The sequence below is a fragment of the Epinephelus moara genome, chromosome 24 (genome assembly GCF_006386435.1).
Source record: "Epinephelus moara isolate mb chromosome 24, YSFRI_EMoa_1.0, whole genome shotgun sequence".
NCBI classification, from domain to species: Eukaryota; Metazoa; Chordata; class Actinopteri; order Perciformes; family Serranidae; genus Epinephelus; species Epinephelus moara.
In genome coordinates, this window is record NC_065529.1 from 38,463,316 (window position 1) to 38,480,340 (window position 17,025).

General features: G+C 41.4%; 1 protein-coding gene across 1 annotated transcript in view; it reads left to right on the plus strand.

Annotated features, from left to right (window-relative positions):
* The window catches only part of nav1b (neuron navigator 1b), a 79,592-nt gene extending 64,152 nt beyond the window's left edge, over positions 1–15,440 (plus strand). Inside the window, exons 18-30 of the mRNA XM_050038340.1 lie at positions 1,671–1,849; positions 2,159–2,315; positions 3,784–3,982; positions 4,715–4,812; positions 4,906–5,001; positions 6,362–6,530; positions 9,067–9,302; positions 9,421–9,575; positions 9,670–9,741; positions 9,998–10,194; positions 10,334–10,452; positions 11,708–11,905; positions 12,025–15,440. Of these exons, the coding sequence (XP_049894297.1) occupies positions 1,671–1,849; positions 2,159–2,315; positions 3,784–3,982; positions 4,715–4,812; positions 4,906–5,001; positions 6,362–6,530; positions 9,067–9,302; positions 9,421–9,575; positions 9,670–9,741; positions 9,998–10,194; positions 10,334–10,452; positions 11,708–11,905; positions 12,025–12,108 (1,959 nt within the window). The 3' untranslated portion in view covers positions 12,109–15,440. The remainder of the gene's footprint in view (positions 1–1,670; positions 1,850–2,158; positions 2,316–3,783; positions 3,983–4,714; positions 4,813–4,905; positions 5,002–6,361; positions 6,531–9,066; positions 9,303–9,420; positions 9,576–9,669; positions 9,742–9,997; positions 10,195–10,333; positions 10,453–11,707; positions 11,906–12,024) is intronic.
* The last annotated feature ends 1,585 nt before the right edge of the window (positions 15,441–17,025 follow it).

The window sequence follows — 17,025 nt, forward strand, 5'->3', positions numbered from 1 at the left end:
TGACATATGTTGTTTTAATTAATAAATACAGTGTGAATAAAGATTACATAACATAAAAATAACTGCAGTCTTTGTTATTTGATAGCCGCTTAAATTAAACAATTTTTATAGGGCAAGTAAAAACTGACTTCGGGCAAGTAGATCTCTGACCAACTTGCCCGACCGGGCAAGTGAAAAAAAAAACCTTAGCGTTGAACCCTGATGTCTGTGCTAAAAAGGCTAGTGTGTAATAAATAGTAACACACACAATAAAAATAAGTCAAGTCAAGTCCAACTTTATTTGTAGAGTACATTTAAAAACAGCTGCAGTTGTCCAAAGTACTGAACAGGCACAAAATGCCAAAACATACAGATCCAGAAGCAAACAACATTAACAACAGAAGAGAACAAATTGCAGTACAACAGAGGATAAAGTCAATGTGTCAAGCTCAAATCAATCATATGCCAACAAAAAGAGGTGGGTCTTTAGGTGCAGCCACTACAAGGGCTCACTCGCCACTGTTTATGTGTCTGCTTCTGGGAACATCCAGGAGCATGTGATCAGTCAACATCTGGAGTATGAAGATATAAGTGTTCTAAGGTGGTGCCAGGCCGTTAAAAATCCTAAAACAAACAAGCAATAAAATCCTGCAGACGACGTAGTGACAACTGTTCTACACCCACATACAAATAATTACAATAGTCTAGCCGAGAGGTAATAAAAGCACCAATAACTCAAGATCTTTGGGGGCAGATTGGCCTTTACCTTGGCTACAAGTCTTAACTGGAAATAGGTAGTTTTGACAGCTTAACTAGTTTATGTGTTGGTGAGCTTTGAACAAATCTGTTTTTATTATGTTGTATTTGATCTGGAAAAAAAGAAGTCAGCTGCCGCCTGTGTTGTTCTCCTGCATGTATGTGTGTATGTGTGTGTGTGTGTGTGTGTGTAATTCTCGTCCTATCTTGTTCCAAATCTGTTATTAAGTATGACTCTGGTCTCTCCCTCATGCTGCCCTGCTTTTTATTTTAGGTGTTTGAGGTGAGTGATGTTGCTACAGTAAATAAACCCTAAACCCCCTCCCCTTCTCCCGCCTGCATGCACTCTATGAGTCATACTTGTAAAACGTTTGGAAACTCTCTGCAGTCCGTGTCTCTCTAAATTTGATTCTCACAATCACGTTGTACCATGTTAAGGTTATATGAAACTGTGAAATTAAATTACAGAATCATGGTTTTATGCACTGATGTAATCTGCGTGAAAATAAACTGGTCTGTTAGACTGTAGACATCAACAGGATTTAATTAAGACGAGTATTACTGTAGAAACTTTAGTATTTAGACTGTATTTTGTAGCTGCTCTCATTTCATTTGTGTGCTGTGAGCATTGATATCTTTTATGATTTTATCCATTTTAAGTTTGTTAACATTTATATTTGCCCACTGTTTCCTCAAAATTTACAGATATATGTAACTAGGCTGCTACACAAATTAAGAATAAAGTAATACAGTGTGCACCAGAGGGTTTACAGGACATGGTGTGGATGACAACTCTCAGTGGCAAACATGGCTTATCTGATGGAAGCAGCTTAAAGCAATTACTTTGAAGAATTGCTTGTTGATTGAATTATACCGTTACTATGCAAATTTTAGACCTATCATTTATTCCAGTCCCGTGTTTCTGCCCCTTATAGTTACGCAGCTCCTTCAACAAGGCCTTTAGTAAGAAGGGTTCCAAGCCGTCAGGGCCATACGCTGACATCGAGGAGATCTCCACCCCAGAATCCTCTGCACCTTCCTCCCCCAAAGTCCACCATGTTGGAGGCAACCCTCCATTGTCAATGAAATCATCAGCCTCTGCATCATCATCAGGGTAAACATCCGCAGTGATCTCCCAAACTAGACAGTACAGTAAATTACAGCAGCAAATATTTATTAATATTTATTTTAATTGGACATAACAATGAATTAGATTGTCCAAAGTTGATGTGAATATGCAGTAGATTATTGCAGAACTTTTTCAGAACTTTATTTATAAGAACATAAGTCAACAGTTGTAATATAGCTGTGTCCATAGTTCCTAATTTAGCATTTGAAAATGCGGTTTCTGCCTGTCAGTCTGATGATCCTTGCCGCCTTAACACATCTCTGATGTCGTCTTATTTGATCTGAATATCTCTAGGCTCTGCGAAGGAGGCGAGGTGGCGGATGATAAGGTTGTAACAGAGCTGCGTTCAGAGCTGTGGGAGAAGGAGCGCAAACTGACAGACATCCGCCTGGAGGCTCTGAACTCTGCCCATCAGCTGGAGCAGCTGCAGGAGGCCATGATCAACATGCAGGTATGTGTGATATGTTCCACTCATGTTTGATTCTATTTTATACTTTCAAAAAATGTCCTCACTTTAAAGCTGGTTTTAGAGTTTCTGCAGTCGACGTGTGGAGTTAGAAAAGTTGCCAAACTTTAAATCCTTCAGACTGGGTTCAAAAACCTGCAAAAGGTCAAGGGCATTGTTAGTTGACTGTATGTATGCTGGTGTATATTGTAGTAATCTGTCAAGTATTTAATTGTTTAAAATGTTTTTGTGCTAGGGTTTTAAACTTAATTATTCCAACCAAAATTACGTACAATATTAAAATTCTCTTCAGCTTGCACTCAGAAAAACAGTCATATAAGGGGCCGTGTCCACCAAAGTGATTTTTCCTATGTATTTTTAAAATTTATACAGTGGGAACGGCTTATATTTACACTACGCTACAAACACCAGCAGTGTGATGAGGCTCTGAGCGTCCAGCGTTCAACTTTGGTTCAAACGCTGTGTTCATCACAGTCATTTTTGCCCAGCCATTCAATCACAGTGGAGTGGCCCCACAGCAGAAAAATTAGCCATGCCTCACCACTAAAACTGCTCAGGAATGGCCTGAGGAACATGACAAAAAGCTCAAGGTGTCGACCTGGCCTCCAAATCTCCCACACCCCAATCTGATTGAGCATCTTGGGAAGTGCTGGTGCCCCACCTCACAAATGACAGGTCTCAAATGTTCCTAAGCCAGCACCCCTGGTGCCAGACACCACGGAACACCTTCCAGAGGTCACGTGTCCATGCCTTGACATGTCAGAGACAAGTCCGATCCAGGGAGGCCCCATCGTGGATTAGGGGTACCTCTGAGGTACCAGCACGTCTCACGGATGCTTGATCAGATTTGGATCTGGGGAATTTGGAGGCCAGGTCAATGCCTTTTGCTTTTTGTCACGTTCCTCTGGCCATTCCTGAGCAGTTTCTGCAGTGAAGCATTTCCCTGCTCGGGGGCCAGATGCTCCATCTGCAGAGGTGTTCAGGTGGGTGGAGCACATCAAGTGGCATCCTCGAGAGCTTCTTGACCATAAGTTCCCCAGGAGAACATTGCATTGTAAGAAGATGATCACTTTTACTCACTTCACCTGATAGTGGTTCTAATTTTTTGGCTGATCGGTGTATATATCAATATACATTCCCTCATATGAACTCACACAGACCAGTGGGTCCATCCACTCTCCCTACCTGCTTCAGCCTTCTCTTCATCCAGAGCAAGAACTCTACTTTGTGCTGACATTTTTACTTCCACTGATATTCCATATCATAGCAACCAGATATAACCAAAATGTCTCAAACGCTTCACCTCCAGTTTGCTCCTAGTTGGGCGTTTGCTGAGGAGTGCCTGGCGTTTTAATCTTGGGGGGGAAAAAAACATTTTGGTGGACATGGGGCCTTATGGGAGTGGCACTGTGCTTTATAAAAATGACTGTGGCACTGTTGTTACTGTCTGTAGATGACAGTGGAGAACCTGAAAACTGAGAACGACCAGCTCAAGACAAGTGGTCTGTCCCCCTGTCCATCTCCTGGACCCTCTAACTCCGTCTCCCAGTCCTCAGGTCTCACCGCCCTGGGGAGTTCATCACCTCGACAGTCTGTAGCCATGCACATGCCCAAGAGCTACAGCAGAGGGCTGAGTGACGGGGGCAGCTCAGGTAAGGCTCAGTCTCTGACATGTTGACAATGTGGAGCTGGAATGGTGTCAGCACAGTGGTAGACAAGTCGGCATAGCACTTAGATTAAATGGTATTTATGTATGTGATATAATCATTGTAAATACCATCCAGTGTTGCAATATTAATGGCAAATTAGTATAACTGAAATGGATGGAGTGCCTTTGTAGAATCACATTTACTTAATGATTGTGTGTACTTCATGTGCGTATGTGTGTAATGTAGGTATTTATAGTTTATATTTAGATGCAGTTTACATTAAAGCAGAGACACTGCCTGGCCTATAAATCCTCTCATCTATGTACTGAACCATCTACAAGCCAAACAATTGAGGGATAATATAGTATTTGTATAATTTTCCCAACACCAATTATTAATCTGTGCTTTCATTTGGGGTAGGAGAATTAAAAGTAAAATCATATTATTGCTATTGTTTAAAAATGTACGGGTTTAAAAATTCTCCTGCCTTATTTTGAAGGTCAAATCTCCATATATGAAAAATTCATACATATTTGACTCCCTCCTTCAAAATGAGTATTTTCTGTACCCCGACAGTTTACTAATTTTTGTACATAAATTTACTTTAAACTGTTAAACATGACTTTGGTTAAGTTAAAATTGATGCTTGCGTGTTGATCTAACTTCTGTCACACATGCTACATGATCTTTTTCTTTTTCTCTTTCCATCCTCTTTTTGTATCTACTCCTCCGCAGACGTCCACTCTGCAGATTCCTTCAGTCTGTCCTCACAGAGAGACGATCATCGTGTCAGGGTGGTGATTTGTGTCGCAGACTTACATGTCTTCAAAGATGTACGTATATTGTTTGTCAGCTGTCCTTCTTCAGCGCAAAAAGCATGATATTAAATGTTTGTATCACCTGTTTGTTGCACTTTGTATCAACAGGAGGTTAAACAACAAGATTTCTTCGTCGGCACCGTCAGGGTGAACGGCAGGATGGACTGGCCCATGCTGGACTCAGCTGTCAGCCAGGCTTTCAAGGTGAGTCTCCTCTGTTCAGTGTGACCTGACCAAGGACTGAATGTACGGTTTGGTTTGTGATTCAGCTGTCACAATAAATTTAGCATGTAGTAACTTCAAAGAGTTCCACTACGCACAGTGGTGGAAACTGAGATGCAGAAATAGCATATGGAATTATGTTAAACAGGGGGTTAGAGGAACACTAAATCCACGGTTCGGTATGTACCTCGGTTTTGGGAACACACATTTTCAGTACAGTAGGGAAAACATTTGTTTTTATATTTACTCAGATAAATTAAGCATTCAGCAGTGATGATTTGGCCATTATTCTCACTGTAACAGTTAAGGCACTTAAACTAGAGCCCTGCACGGGACAAAATTCCCAGCCCCTGCCAAGTCATAGCCCATGACGTTCAAACCCGACCTGACCCTGACCCAACAAAGTGTGCAACTTGTCAGCGTGAGCCCGGCCAGAGACCACCACCAATATCACTTGAAGCTTTTTCTGAAGTGCAAAAACACACACACACACACACACACACACACACAGTCTTTGTAGAAGTTCACATTAATTAAAATTGCAGACTGATCTGAGACAGGTCTATTTAGAAAATGGTAATAAAAAATTGTCCCTGACCCGGATGAATTGACCCAGTGTGTCCGGTCCTGTTGGCTCCTGACAGCACTTGCAGACCCCTGACACAAATACTAGCATATTGTTTCAAGATTTTTTTTTATTTTTTTTTGGGTGTTTTAGCCTTTAATTGATAGGACAGCTTAAGTGTGAAGGGGGGAGAGAGAGAGGGAAGGACATGCAGCAAAGGGCCACAGGCTGGAGTTGAACCCGGGCCGCTGCGGCAACAGCCTTGTACATGGGGCGCCTGTCTCCTGTAAAGTTAGGTATTTAATATGAGGGTTTATGGGGACTGACACACTTTTGGAGCCAGCGCCAAGTGGCCATTTAAGGAACTGCAGTTTTTGGCACTTCCACATTGGCTTCATTTTTCAGCCCTGGCTGTTGCAGCGTGGGTTTAATTCTTCCTGAATGGCGTGGGGAGGAGAACTCGCCTTCCAGCCTGTTTTTGTCTTGTTCCGCTAATGATATCTCAGACTGCGAAACAGAAGACAGAACTGCGACACCAGACCATTGTGTCGTGATTTCAGTCTTTGTTACAGAACCATTACACCCCTAATGCTGAACTTCTTTATTTATGAAAAATCACAGTGGTGTTTGAATTTGCTGTAATATACCAGGTCTCATCTCCGACAGGTATTCGATGTTATTTAGCTCTGACACATCACAGGGGCTACTGTCTGCACACACTGAATATTATTTACACAGATTTAATCAGTTCACCTTTTGCTGTTTTTCTCTCCCCAGGTGTACGTAGCCAAGGTGGACCCCACTTCCAGCCTGGGCCTGTCTACAGACTCCATCTACAGTTACAGCATGGGCCATATTAAGAGAGTGCTGGGAGGAGAAGCTCCAGAGACGCAGCCCTCTCGCTGCATGTCCCGAGGCCCCACTGGCATCACAGTGTCCCTGAAAGGTCTGTGGAGAAATGTGACATATAAGATCATAGTAGGATTTAGATGAGCTCTCTAGATGAGCATTGGTGGCATTTAAATTAGATACATTTTTAAAACCTGAAGTTGAATTCAGCGTTGTCAGACTTTGTTGATCTAAAACCAATTTCCAGTGTTAGACAGCATTAACTTAACAGTGCAGGCTCAAAAACATTATTTTGTGAAATCTGATTTTTTTTCCTGGCATCATGTAAGCTGATACGATAAAGTTCCTTATGCTCGTACTCAAATGTTGTTTTTCTGTAATAGAGCCTGCTGGAGTCAGTCCAGCTTCCATAGTCAAATATACGTCTCTTCAATTCGGAAACCACAAATCTTTTCATTAAAAGCTGCGTCCACATATTTATATTTAGGTATACATAATCAGGTTTCTAGCATATCTTTTACATTGGCTATGTTGTTGTTGTCATTGAAGTGTTGATCTGAGGAGTTTAACAGTCTGATCCAAGTGTCAACTGAGTGCAAATCCTCCTGTCTGTCTGTTTATCAGACTAAATTTGGACCTGTCTGCCTTCATTGCCGTTTGATCCATTGCTGCTTGTTTTGTTTTACAACGTTTCTTTACGTCAAACCTGCATTCAGTTACCTTGAACCGTGCGCTGTCCTAACCCCAACCCCAACCCTAACCCTAACCTGTCGACCAAAGCATAAACTCAGATGAACTTATGGCAGATGATAAACTCATCACTTCAACAAGGTTATGCTTTGCTCCTCTGGAATCGCAACACCAACAACCTCAATAAGTTGTTTCTTAAATTACTGAAAATTAAGGCTGCCAGGGTTTCCCAATTCCTGACACTGTAAGGGCCCCCCCCCCCCCCCCCCATCTTTTCGATTGACACAAGCTGATAGTCCCTTTCAGACGAAGAGTCCAGAGCTGTCTTTGGGTGTGTTTCCCTTCACAGAGGGAAATCTAAGACAAACAGAGCCAGTCTATTATTTGCCTTCACCTGCTAAGCCATGATGTCCACATTACTGATGATTACTTATCAAAAATGTCAGATATTCTCTTAAGCACCAGTAGTCAGCCCAACAATACTGATGGATTTTTGATAGATACTTCTTTGGTCAAAAATATTGTGATCTTGATTTCCTTCATATCCCCCAGCTCTAGTCACTTCCAGTACAGATTTATGTAACGTACATGCATCATATTTCTATAATAGCAGTGTTTGGATTTGCAAGTAGCACATATGTGAAGCCCATCAGTGACTCTAAATCTGAGCTGTGAGGAGAGTCGAGGTTCTGGGTTGTTAGTCGACCTCTCTGCACCTTTTGCATGCAGGAATTTAAGAAGCGAAGTGCTAAGAGAGCCGGGAAGGCAGCGGCAGCCCAGACAGGGCTCTCTGTAACATGATCTCCGTGCAGCCAGGCCCAGCTGGTTGACCAGCCTCATACACATGGGCCCCGTAGAAGTTTTGGCGGAACATTAGACTCCTGCAGGCTGGCGGGGGGTGCAGAGACTCCCTACACTTGATGCAAAGTTATTTTCAGAACAAAATGCTTGAACTCCATGTTGCTTATGAAGGACATGCGAGGTGATAGAAATCGTTTTCACGGCATCTTTTTACCCAAGCTCTTCCTGTTTGTATATTTATTTTGGCTTAGATATTAAAGGGACAGTTTATCAATCTAGATGGCTTTGGTGTGAGTTGCCAAGTGTTGGAGATATCGGCCATAGAGATGTCTGCCTTCTTTTTAATATAATGGAACTATATGGCACTCAGCTTGTGGTGCTCAAAGCGCCAAAAAATTGTTTGAAAAACTCAACAGCAATGTCTCTTTCCAGAAATCATGACCCGGGTCCACAGACCTTGTTGTGAGTGTTTTCATGTCGGAACTATTTTCTTTCTAACGAACTACACTTGCCAAACGAATCACCACACAGAAGGAAGAGTGCATCTACTGCTAGCTCACCTAGCACTACTGAGCTAGCTAACATTACAGCTCAGCCGAAGAGGACGCCATTATTGTTTGCACCTCATGCTGTCAAGAGCACAAGCCTCTCGTACTGTATATGAGTAGATGCACACTTCCTTCTGCGTCGTGAAACGGTTGGCGGGTAGTTCAGTGGAAAGAAAATAGTTCCTACATACAACTGCTCACAGCAAGGTCTGTGGATTATCTTGACTAACCGGGTCATGATTTCTGGAAAGAGACATTGACGTTGAGTTTTTAAACATACATTTTTGATGCTTTGAGCACCACAAGCCGAGTGCCATCTAGCTCCATTATATTCAAGAGATGGCAGACATCTCTACAGCCAATATCTTCAACATTTGGCAACTCACACTAAAACAATTTACACTTTTAAAGAACACTACAAGTAAGAGGAGGAATATGTGTTTTTTTAATTTGGTGTGAACTGTCCCTTTAAATATCAAGTATCAAACTTAAGTTTATCACCCTTTCTAATTTCTGCTGAGTATTTAGCACATCGTCATCAGCTTCATTCTTTATACAGCAGAGTCCATTATCACTTTTCCTCACTATGTCCAGGTTTGAAGGAGAAGTGTGTGGACAGCCTGGTATTTGAAACCCTCATTCCCAAACCCATGATGCAGCACTACATCAGTCTGCTACTCAAACACCGCCGTCTCATCCTGTCTGGACCGAGCGGGACGGGTAAGAGCTACCTCGCTTCCCGGCTGGCTGAGTATCTGGTGGACCGCAGCGCCCGTGAAGTCACCGACGGCATCGTGGTCACTTTCAACATGCACCGCCAGTCATGCAAGGTGACAGAAAGTGACGTCCTGTCTGGATCTGTACAATAGTAGATCATTTAGTGTCGTCATGCTGTCTGCTTCCTTTCCTCAGTATCTGTCTCACTCTCTGTCTCCCTTCTCTCCTCAGGATCTGCAGCTGTATCTTTCCAACCTGGCCAATCAAATCGATCGGGAAACCAGCACGTCAGAAATACCGCTGGTCATGATTCTGGATGATATTCATGACCCTGTGTCCATCAGCGAACTCGTGAATGGTGCTCTCACCTGCAAATATCACAAATGGTGAGCTCCACAGACACAAAGTGAAACTAGCTGCAGGAGTATTCATGTGATCATAGAAAGTAACTAATAAACTAATGTTGCTCCTGTTTTTCAGTCCTTACATTATTGGAACAAGCAATCAGCCGGTGAAGATGATAGCAAACCATGGCCTCCATCTCAGCTTCAGGTTGGTTATATGTTTATATGTGATGTGATATGGCCTTATTTAATACAGTCTGATTCTGGAAGTAACATTTAAAGATCTGAATCAAATTGCCATTCCATCCCTGCGTGACTAACATAAAGTGTAAACTCAATGATCTAGTGTTGAAGTGGATAAGAGGGATAAAGGCATAGCTAAACCCATATTTGACGAGCAAACTAGCCCACTTATTAGTCTGTATTTTAGAGATATTTTTAACATGTGCTTTTAATGGTCTTAGGATGGTGACCTTCTCCAACAATGTGGAGCCAGCCAACGGTTTCCTGGTGCGCTACTTGCACAGGAAGCTAATGGAGTCGGAGGATGAGAGAAGCTTGACCAACGAGGACCTGATCAGGGTGTTAGACTGGTTGCCCAAACTGTGGTATCATCTGCACGCCTTCCTGGAGAAGCACAGCACGTCGGACTTCCTCATTGGTATGAGGCACCCTCTCATGGGGACAGCGCCTGCAGAAAGCTGCGTTTATATTTTGTAGGGAATATTGAGAACTTGTGTGAATGATGTGACGATTTCTCAATGTGAGATGTTCTTCTTTCTCCTCCCATGCTTCCTCAGGCCCGTGCTTCTTCCTGTCCTGTCCAGTCACGGTGGATGAGTTTCGATCATGGTTCATTGACCTGTGGAACCACTCTATTATTCCTTACCTGCAGGAGGGGGCCAAGGATGGCATCAAGGTGAGAAACCACAGCTTACAAATCCAGAACCACTGGTCTCCAGTTACTATACTATCTCCCTCACCAAGTGCTGGTGGCTTCTCTTCCACAGGAAGTGTTGCGCTCTAATTTTATCTGGTAACTAAAAGGGCACTGGGTGAGCGCAGACCACTGCCGAGGCCAATAGTCCAATTTCTATGATATTCAAATCGGCAAACTCCACCATTATATGTCTGGATATAATTCCAAAACTATTAGAATGAAATTGCAGTGAATAGTATTGCTTGTTCTTCAAACACTTTCCCTTGATACCTCTGGTGTAGTTTATTGCAGTGATTCACATTAGGGTGTGAGTAAGAGTATAATTAGTCCTAAGATATGTGTGTATTAACATTCCCATAGCCATGACTTAGTTTAAGGACAAAGCATTGTTAGAAGTGTAGCAGTTCTCCCATGAAACCACTTTACCCAAGTGCATATAACTGCCCACAAATGATCATCAGCAATACCGCTCTGTGCTGCCTGAGACAATATTTTCCTATGAGGAGAGCGGTGGTGCCCAACGAGGCAGAAGCGCTACCTTGGGGTGGCACTCCACTCCAGTTACCACAAAGAGCTTCACTCTAAGTTCAAATTATTTAAACTTTGACTTCTTTAGCCACTGACTTTTCTAAGTGCAGCTAATGAGATGACAGCTTCATGAGGCTAAGCCAGAAGCGAATAGTGACACATAAAAGAAAGGGAGGTAGAGAAAGATGAAAGAAAAACTCATCCTCCTCCCCAAACTCATAACACATTTAAAACAGACCATGATCTCGTCAGGAAAAGTAATGCATGGCAAACTATCAGCAGTCAGAATGGAGTTGTAGGTTTCAATAGGCATATAATTTACCTACTCAGCTAAATCCAATGCTAAAGTTAGCTTAGCTTTTTATGTATGTTAGCTATGCCAGGCAGACAGTGGCAGGGGCTATGCTTTGACTCACAAGCATCTGGATACTGGGATCGTCCCACTGAACTCTATAACCACCTACTGGATTTTAAGATGTCTGGCATTTATCCTGCCAAGGCCACATGCCCTATCTCGCAGTGTTAACAAAAGTAGAAAATAATCTGCTTGAAAATTCCTTGGCCCTTGCTACACCTTTCACAATGTTTCATAGAAATCAGGCCTGTAGTTTTTACATAATCCTGCTGTCAAACAGACAAACTGAACAGAAAACATGATCTCCTTGGCGGACAAAAAGAAAACATCTGCTATTTTGTGACACCTCAGGTCCACGGCCAGAAGGCAGTCTGGGAGGACCCGGTGGAGTGGGTGAGGGGCACTCTGCCTTGGCCGTCTGCCCAGCAGGACCAGGCAAAACTGTTTCACTTGCCTCCCCCGAGCATCGGCTCCAGCAGCCCCGGTCAGCCCTGCGAGGAGCGGCCTCACAAGGAGACCCCGCCCAGCTCCATGGAATCTGATCCACTGGTAAGAGACAGAGCACGTCGTGATGTTCTTTCTCTGGATTATCAGCTTTTAAGAATACTTAAAACTGAAATGGATCCTGTAGTATTGCTGATTTCTGACCTCTCTCTTCTTTGTTATAGATGGCAATGCTTTTGAAACTTCAAGAGGCTGCCAATTACATTGAGTCCCCAGACAAAGAAGACCCTAGCCTGCCTAAACTTTGAACACGAAGCTTACACTTAACACTTAGCACTTAAGATTTATGTTTTTTGTGTCCACTGTAATGACGCAGTGCACGTTCAGGAACAAATGAACCCTCAGAAATGGTTGATTTCAACTGTCATTCCCACAGTAGGCTAAATGTATACCTGGGTTATCAACGCAGATCATTTTATTACATACAGTATTTTCAAAGACTGTTGACAAGTATTGAATGAAAAGCTATATTCTATTCCGTTACTGTAGATTTGACTGGACGACATTCACTTCAGTTCAGATCCCTTTACCACCACGTTAGCCCTCAGTTCTCAGTAACATTGGTGCTAATAGATCACTACGACGCTCATCGTCTCAGCACTTAGACTTCAGGTGATTCCTGCAACAGCTCACGCAGTCCTTCCCGTGTTGTGCTCCAGTGCATCATGGGAAACGGAGTGCTTGACCACAGGAGCTAATCTCAATTACGGTGACTCATTGTGGAAAAGAGTATGACAGCATGACAGATGCTACTATTTACTGCAAAGTTCTTTGGTACATATCTACTGTATAAGTCTTTGAAGGCAAAATCTTATACATATGCAATCCTGAACTTTACAACCTGAGCAGGTGAAACATAAAATGCCTTAACAACAAAGACGTCAATGTCATCTCAACTTCAGCAGAGTTTACTGGTGCTTTCATCGAAATCATCCCAGTGAAGACAGTCCAACTATCTACGCTATTTATTTCAACTGATCTTTTTTTTTTTTTTTTAAACAATATCCAATTCTAAAATATTACAGGATCATCTGTCAGCATACGTTTTCACATATTTTTACATCTTTAACTTCTAAGTTGAGACATTAAACTTGCTGTCATACTCTTTTGCATAAAACAAACCCTATTTATTAGTGATGTGACGTCGTCACTTTGTCGCTGCACAGTATTTTCCAAGCACTTAATTTAGTTTTATGAACTGCTTTATGTAAAACAAGCGTCACCAATGTTGCCATATATATCAGGTATTAGATACTTATATTACACAGGGATAATATAACATAACAAACACCCTCTAATTAAACAGATTGAGTAAATTCTATTTGAATCCAATTCAGATTTCTTTTTTCTCTATGACGTTTATTAAGGAAAGTACATTTGTTTCAGATCTTTCCCCCCATACCCAGAGTAGTTACTGTGTATATTCTGTACATACAATCAGGCTACATCGCATATTATTTTATCTATATTAGTTGGTGCAAATATCTAATATACTGAACCAAATACTGTACTTTAATCATGCATATTGACTGTCATGTTAGTGGTTTAAGTTCAGCTATGAATGTATAGAAAATACTTCTTTGAAAAAAAACAACCATTAAACAGTATCAGTCATCTTGTAGGTGCTTTTAAAGGAAGCCTTATCACGAAGCTCCACTGCAAAACACTTTTAACAATGTCTGAGAAGCGTGACTTTAAAGCAACCTAAGCCCATTTTCATTCGCGGCAGTTCCAGTATTCCACTAACAGAATTAAAATGATCTTCATTCTCATGCTTATTATGCTCATTTAGGTACGTATGGTGCTCTTTAACAATGTCCCGAGCTGTTTTAGTGTTGAGTAAAGATCACATAGACTTTCAGGGTAGGTTAGCGAAGAGTTTTGTGTCATAACTGTCAAAAAAACTAAAGTGAAATAGATCTGGAAGATAATTTACTGATATTTTTTAGGACGTGTTGTTGAAGAAGTGTTGAAGACATTAGACAGTGAAGTCATGTGAGACATTGTACGGTGTGCGCCTACGTTGATGTCGTATGGTATTCATATTTGAGAACACTTTGGGTACACGACACGCTAACAAAGTGATTATGGAGAGTAGTTGTTCCAAGGCAAGAGGAAAAATATTTAAACTCTTTTTAAGGTACTTCGTGTAGATTTTTTTTGTAAAGAAGCCCTAATGGAGTAAATGGCAGACAAAGTGGTTGTGCAAGTGTCGTCGAAATAATTCACCTGTTCATCCCATGCTGTGTCATTGTTTAGGTGCTCAGACTGAACTTCACATGTACATAAGTCCTGTAAATGAATGTCAGACCACTTTTATGACAAACCCTAAATTCTGAGCTGCTTATTGCGTCGTTATTGCACTGTTTACATTAGGCTGTTAACAAAACTTTGAGCTGTTCCTAAGCTCTGATTGGTCGCCTGTAAAGTCAAAAAATGAATCAATTAAGAGCAAAAAGATGCCAAATAAAGACTAATAGCTATTTGTAAATATTCCAGGTATTTGACAGTATTACCAACCGACCCTGGTCTGTCTCTGCAGGTTAACTAAAGCCATCAGCTCGAGCTTCTCATCTCATTCACTGGTCGTTGTGCCTGTTGCTCTGTAGTAGCTGTGATTTGTGTTTGCTTACTAGTGTATCAGGACTATGCAGCAACTTCTACTGGTGTTGGCAATCAGCGAATGTCTGATCCTCACGAGCAAACGCGGTGTGTGTTCATCTGGTCTGTCTTTGAGTTCTTAATTTGGACCAAAATGCACCACGGGGACACAAAGTGGGAGCTTGTTTTTAGCAGATAGTACTGAGCCTTAAAGAGAGGAGGTGTTGCGTTGAGAACAGGGTTCATAGATGTTTAAGAAATTAAGCAGTTTGGAAGCCGTTTCATGTGTTTTGTCCTGAATGAATGGCAGAAAAAGTATCCGAACTGGGCTTGTGAATGGTCAAAAGACGATAAACAAAAAAAAAAAAAAAAATTAAAAATGGAGTTATGAGCCTGAAATAGTTGGCAAGAATTGGCACTTCTCTGTTTGCATGGTTAATTTGATGTAGAATGGAAGCAAATAAAGAGATGGATCTGATCTCTTCGGCCAATACAGGTTGCTGAATAGTCATATTTTTGCAAAGCTTGTTGTGGACTAAACTAAGATTAAAAAAAAAACTGTTATGCGGTATCTAATGTCACAGACGTGCAAATGTTAAGGGTTTCTAAGTGTTGTAAATGCATGTAAACTTGCTGTGTGATGAGAAAAGAAAAACGTTAACATTAATGTATTGTTTAGGAAAATCATTCTAGATGATGTTTTCCTTTTTAATACTCAAATATTTGATATTTCTTTTCCTTTTCTAAAGAATCCTTTGTAAAACTTAATTTCTCTATTTTGTACAGGACATCATTGTAAAGATTGTAAATAGGTCAGCATTCTGGATGCGGCAACAATCATTGAGGAGGGCAAACAAAACAAAAATCATCTTTGAGAGAAAAGAAAGGTATATTTCTTCAGAGTGGAGTCTGATACGATTGAGGCATGTTTCTGAAGGTTTTCATCCACCTATCACTGGTTGTTGGAATCAATAAAAATACATGTTATATTTATCTTGTTGCTTATTGTGTGTTCGTTTGACAATGTTGACCTGTTAATAAGAACTATGACAACTAGTCCATACCCGTTGGTAGCTTTGTCACCTTCTACCTATGCCAATCCTTAATGCCTGTGTGCAGTTTCACATAGATTGACCACGTCAGTGAGTAGAAAAACGTGGGACAGACAGAATGACTGACTGACAGAATGACACACTGACAGTTAAAAAAAACGCATGCTAAATGAGACTACAGAACATCATCACGCCAAATGCGGCTTTGTAGTCTTGTTGTGGTGGTGACATTGAAGTCATGTGACAGTAGCGTAGTTTGTTTATAGCCTAAGATTAGCCACATACCACTGCACCGGCGAAAGCCATGGCTGGGGGCATTATTTTTGGGGGTTGACCATACGTTCTGTTCATCAGTCCCATTCTCATTAAGGTGATACTAAAGAACGCCTTGAGGGATTTCCTTATAATTTGGCACAAACGTCCTTTTGGACTTAAGGATGAACTGATGAGGAATTGTCGATCAAAGGTTAAGGTCACTGTGACTTTGTGCCCATCTCCTTCTCATGAAGGCAATATCTAAAGAAGGCCTTGAGGGACTTGCCTCAAATTTGGCACAAACGTCTATTTAGACTCAATGACCTGATCAAATTTTGTTGGTCATAGGAAAAGGTCACTGTGACCTTGCATCTGTCTCATTCTTAAATGGGATATCTCAAGAAGACCTTGTTGAAATTTCCTCCAATTTCACCCATACTTGTACTTGGACTCATGGACGTACTGATAAGATTTTGATGGTCAAAGGTCAATGTCACTGTGCCTTTGTGTCTATTTCATTATCGTGAATGCAATATCCCAAGAAGATCTTGAAGGATTTCCTCCTAATTTGGCACAAATGTCCACTTGGACTCAACAATGAATTCATCAGAATTTGGTAGTCAAAGGTCAAGGTCACTGAGACTTTGTGTCCATCTCATTCTCGGGAACGCAATATCTTAAGAAGGCCTTAAGGGAATTTCCTCAAATTTGGCACAATCGTCTACTTGGACTCAATGAACTGATTAGAATTTGATGGTCACTGTGACTTGCATCTGTCTTGTTTTCCTAAATGCAATATCTCAAGAAGGCCCTGATTAAATTTACTCTAATTGGGCCCAAACATTCATTTGGACTCAGTGATGAACTGATTAGAATTTGGTGGTCAAAGGTCAAGGTCACTGGGACTTTTTGTCCATCTCATTCTAGTAAACTTAATATCTTTCCCTCTAATTTGGACTCAATGATGAATTGATTAGAATTTGATGGTCAAAGTCAAGGTCATTGTGACTTTGTGTCCATCTCATTCTCATGAGCGCAGTATCTCAAGAAGGCTTTGAGGGATTATCCTCTAATTTGGCCCAAATGTCAACTTCAATCAATCAATCAATCAATTTTATTTATAAAGCCCAGTATCACAAATCACAATTTGCCTCAGAGGGATTTACAGCATACGACATCCCTCTGTCCTTAGGACCCTCACAGTGGATAAGGAAAAATTCCCCCAAAAAATCCCTTTAACGGGGGAACTTGGACTCA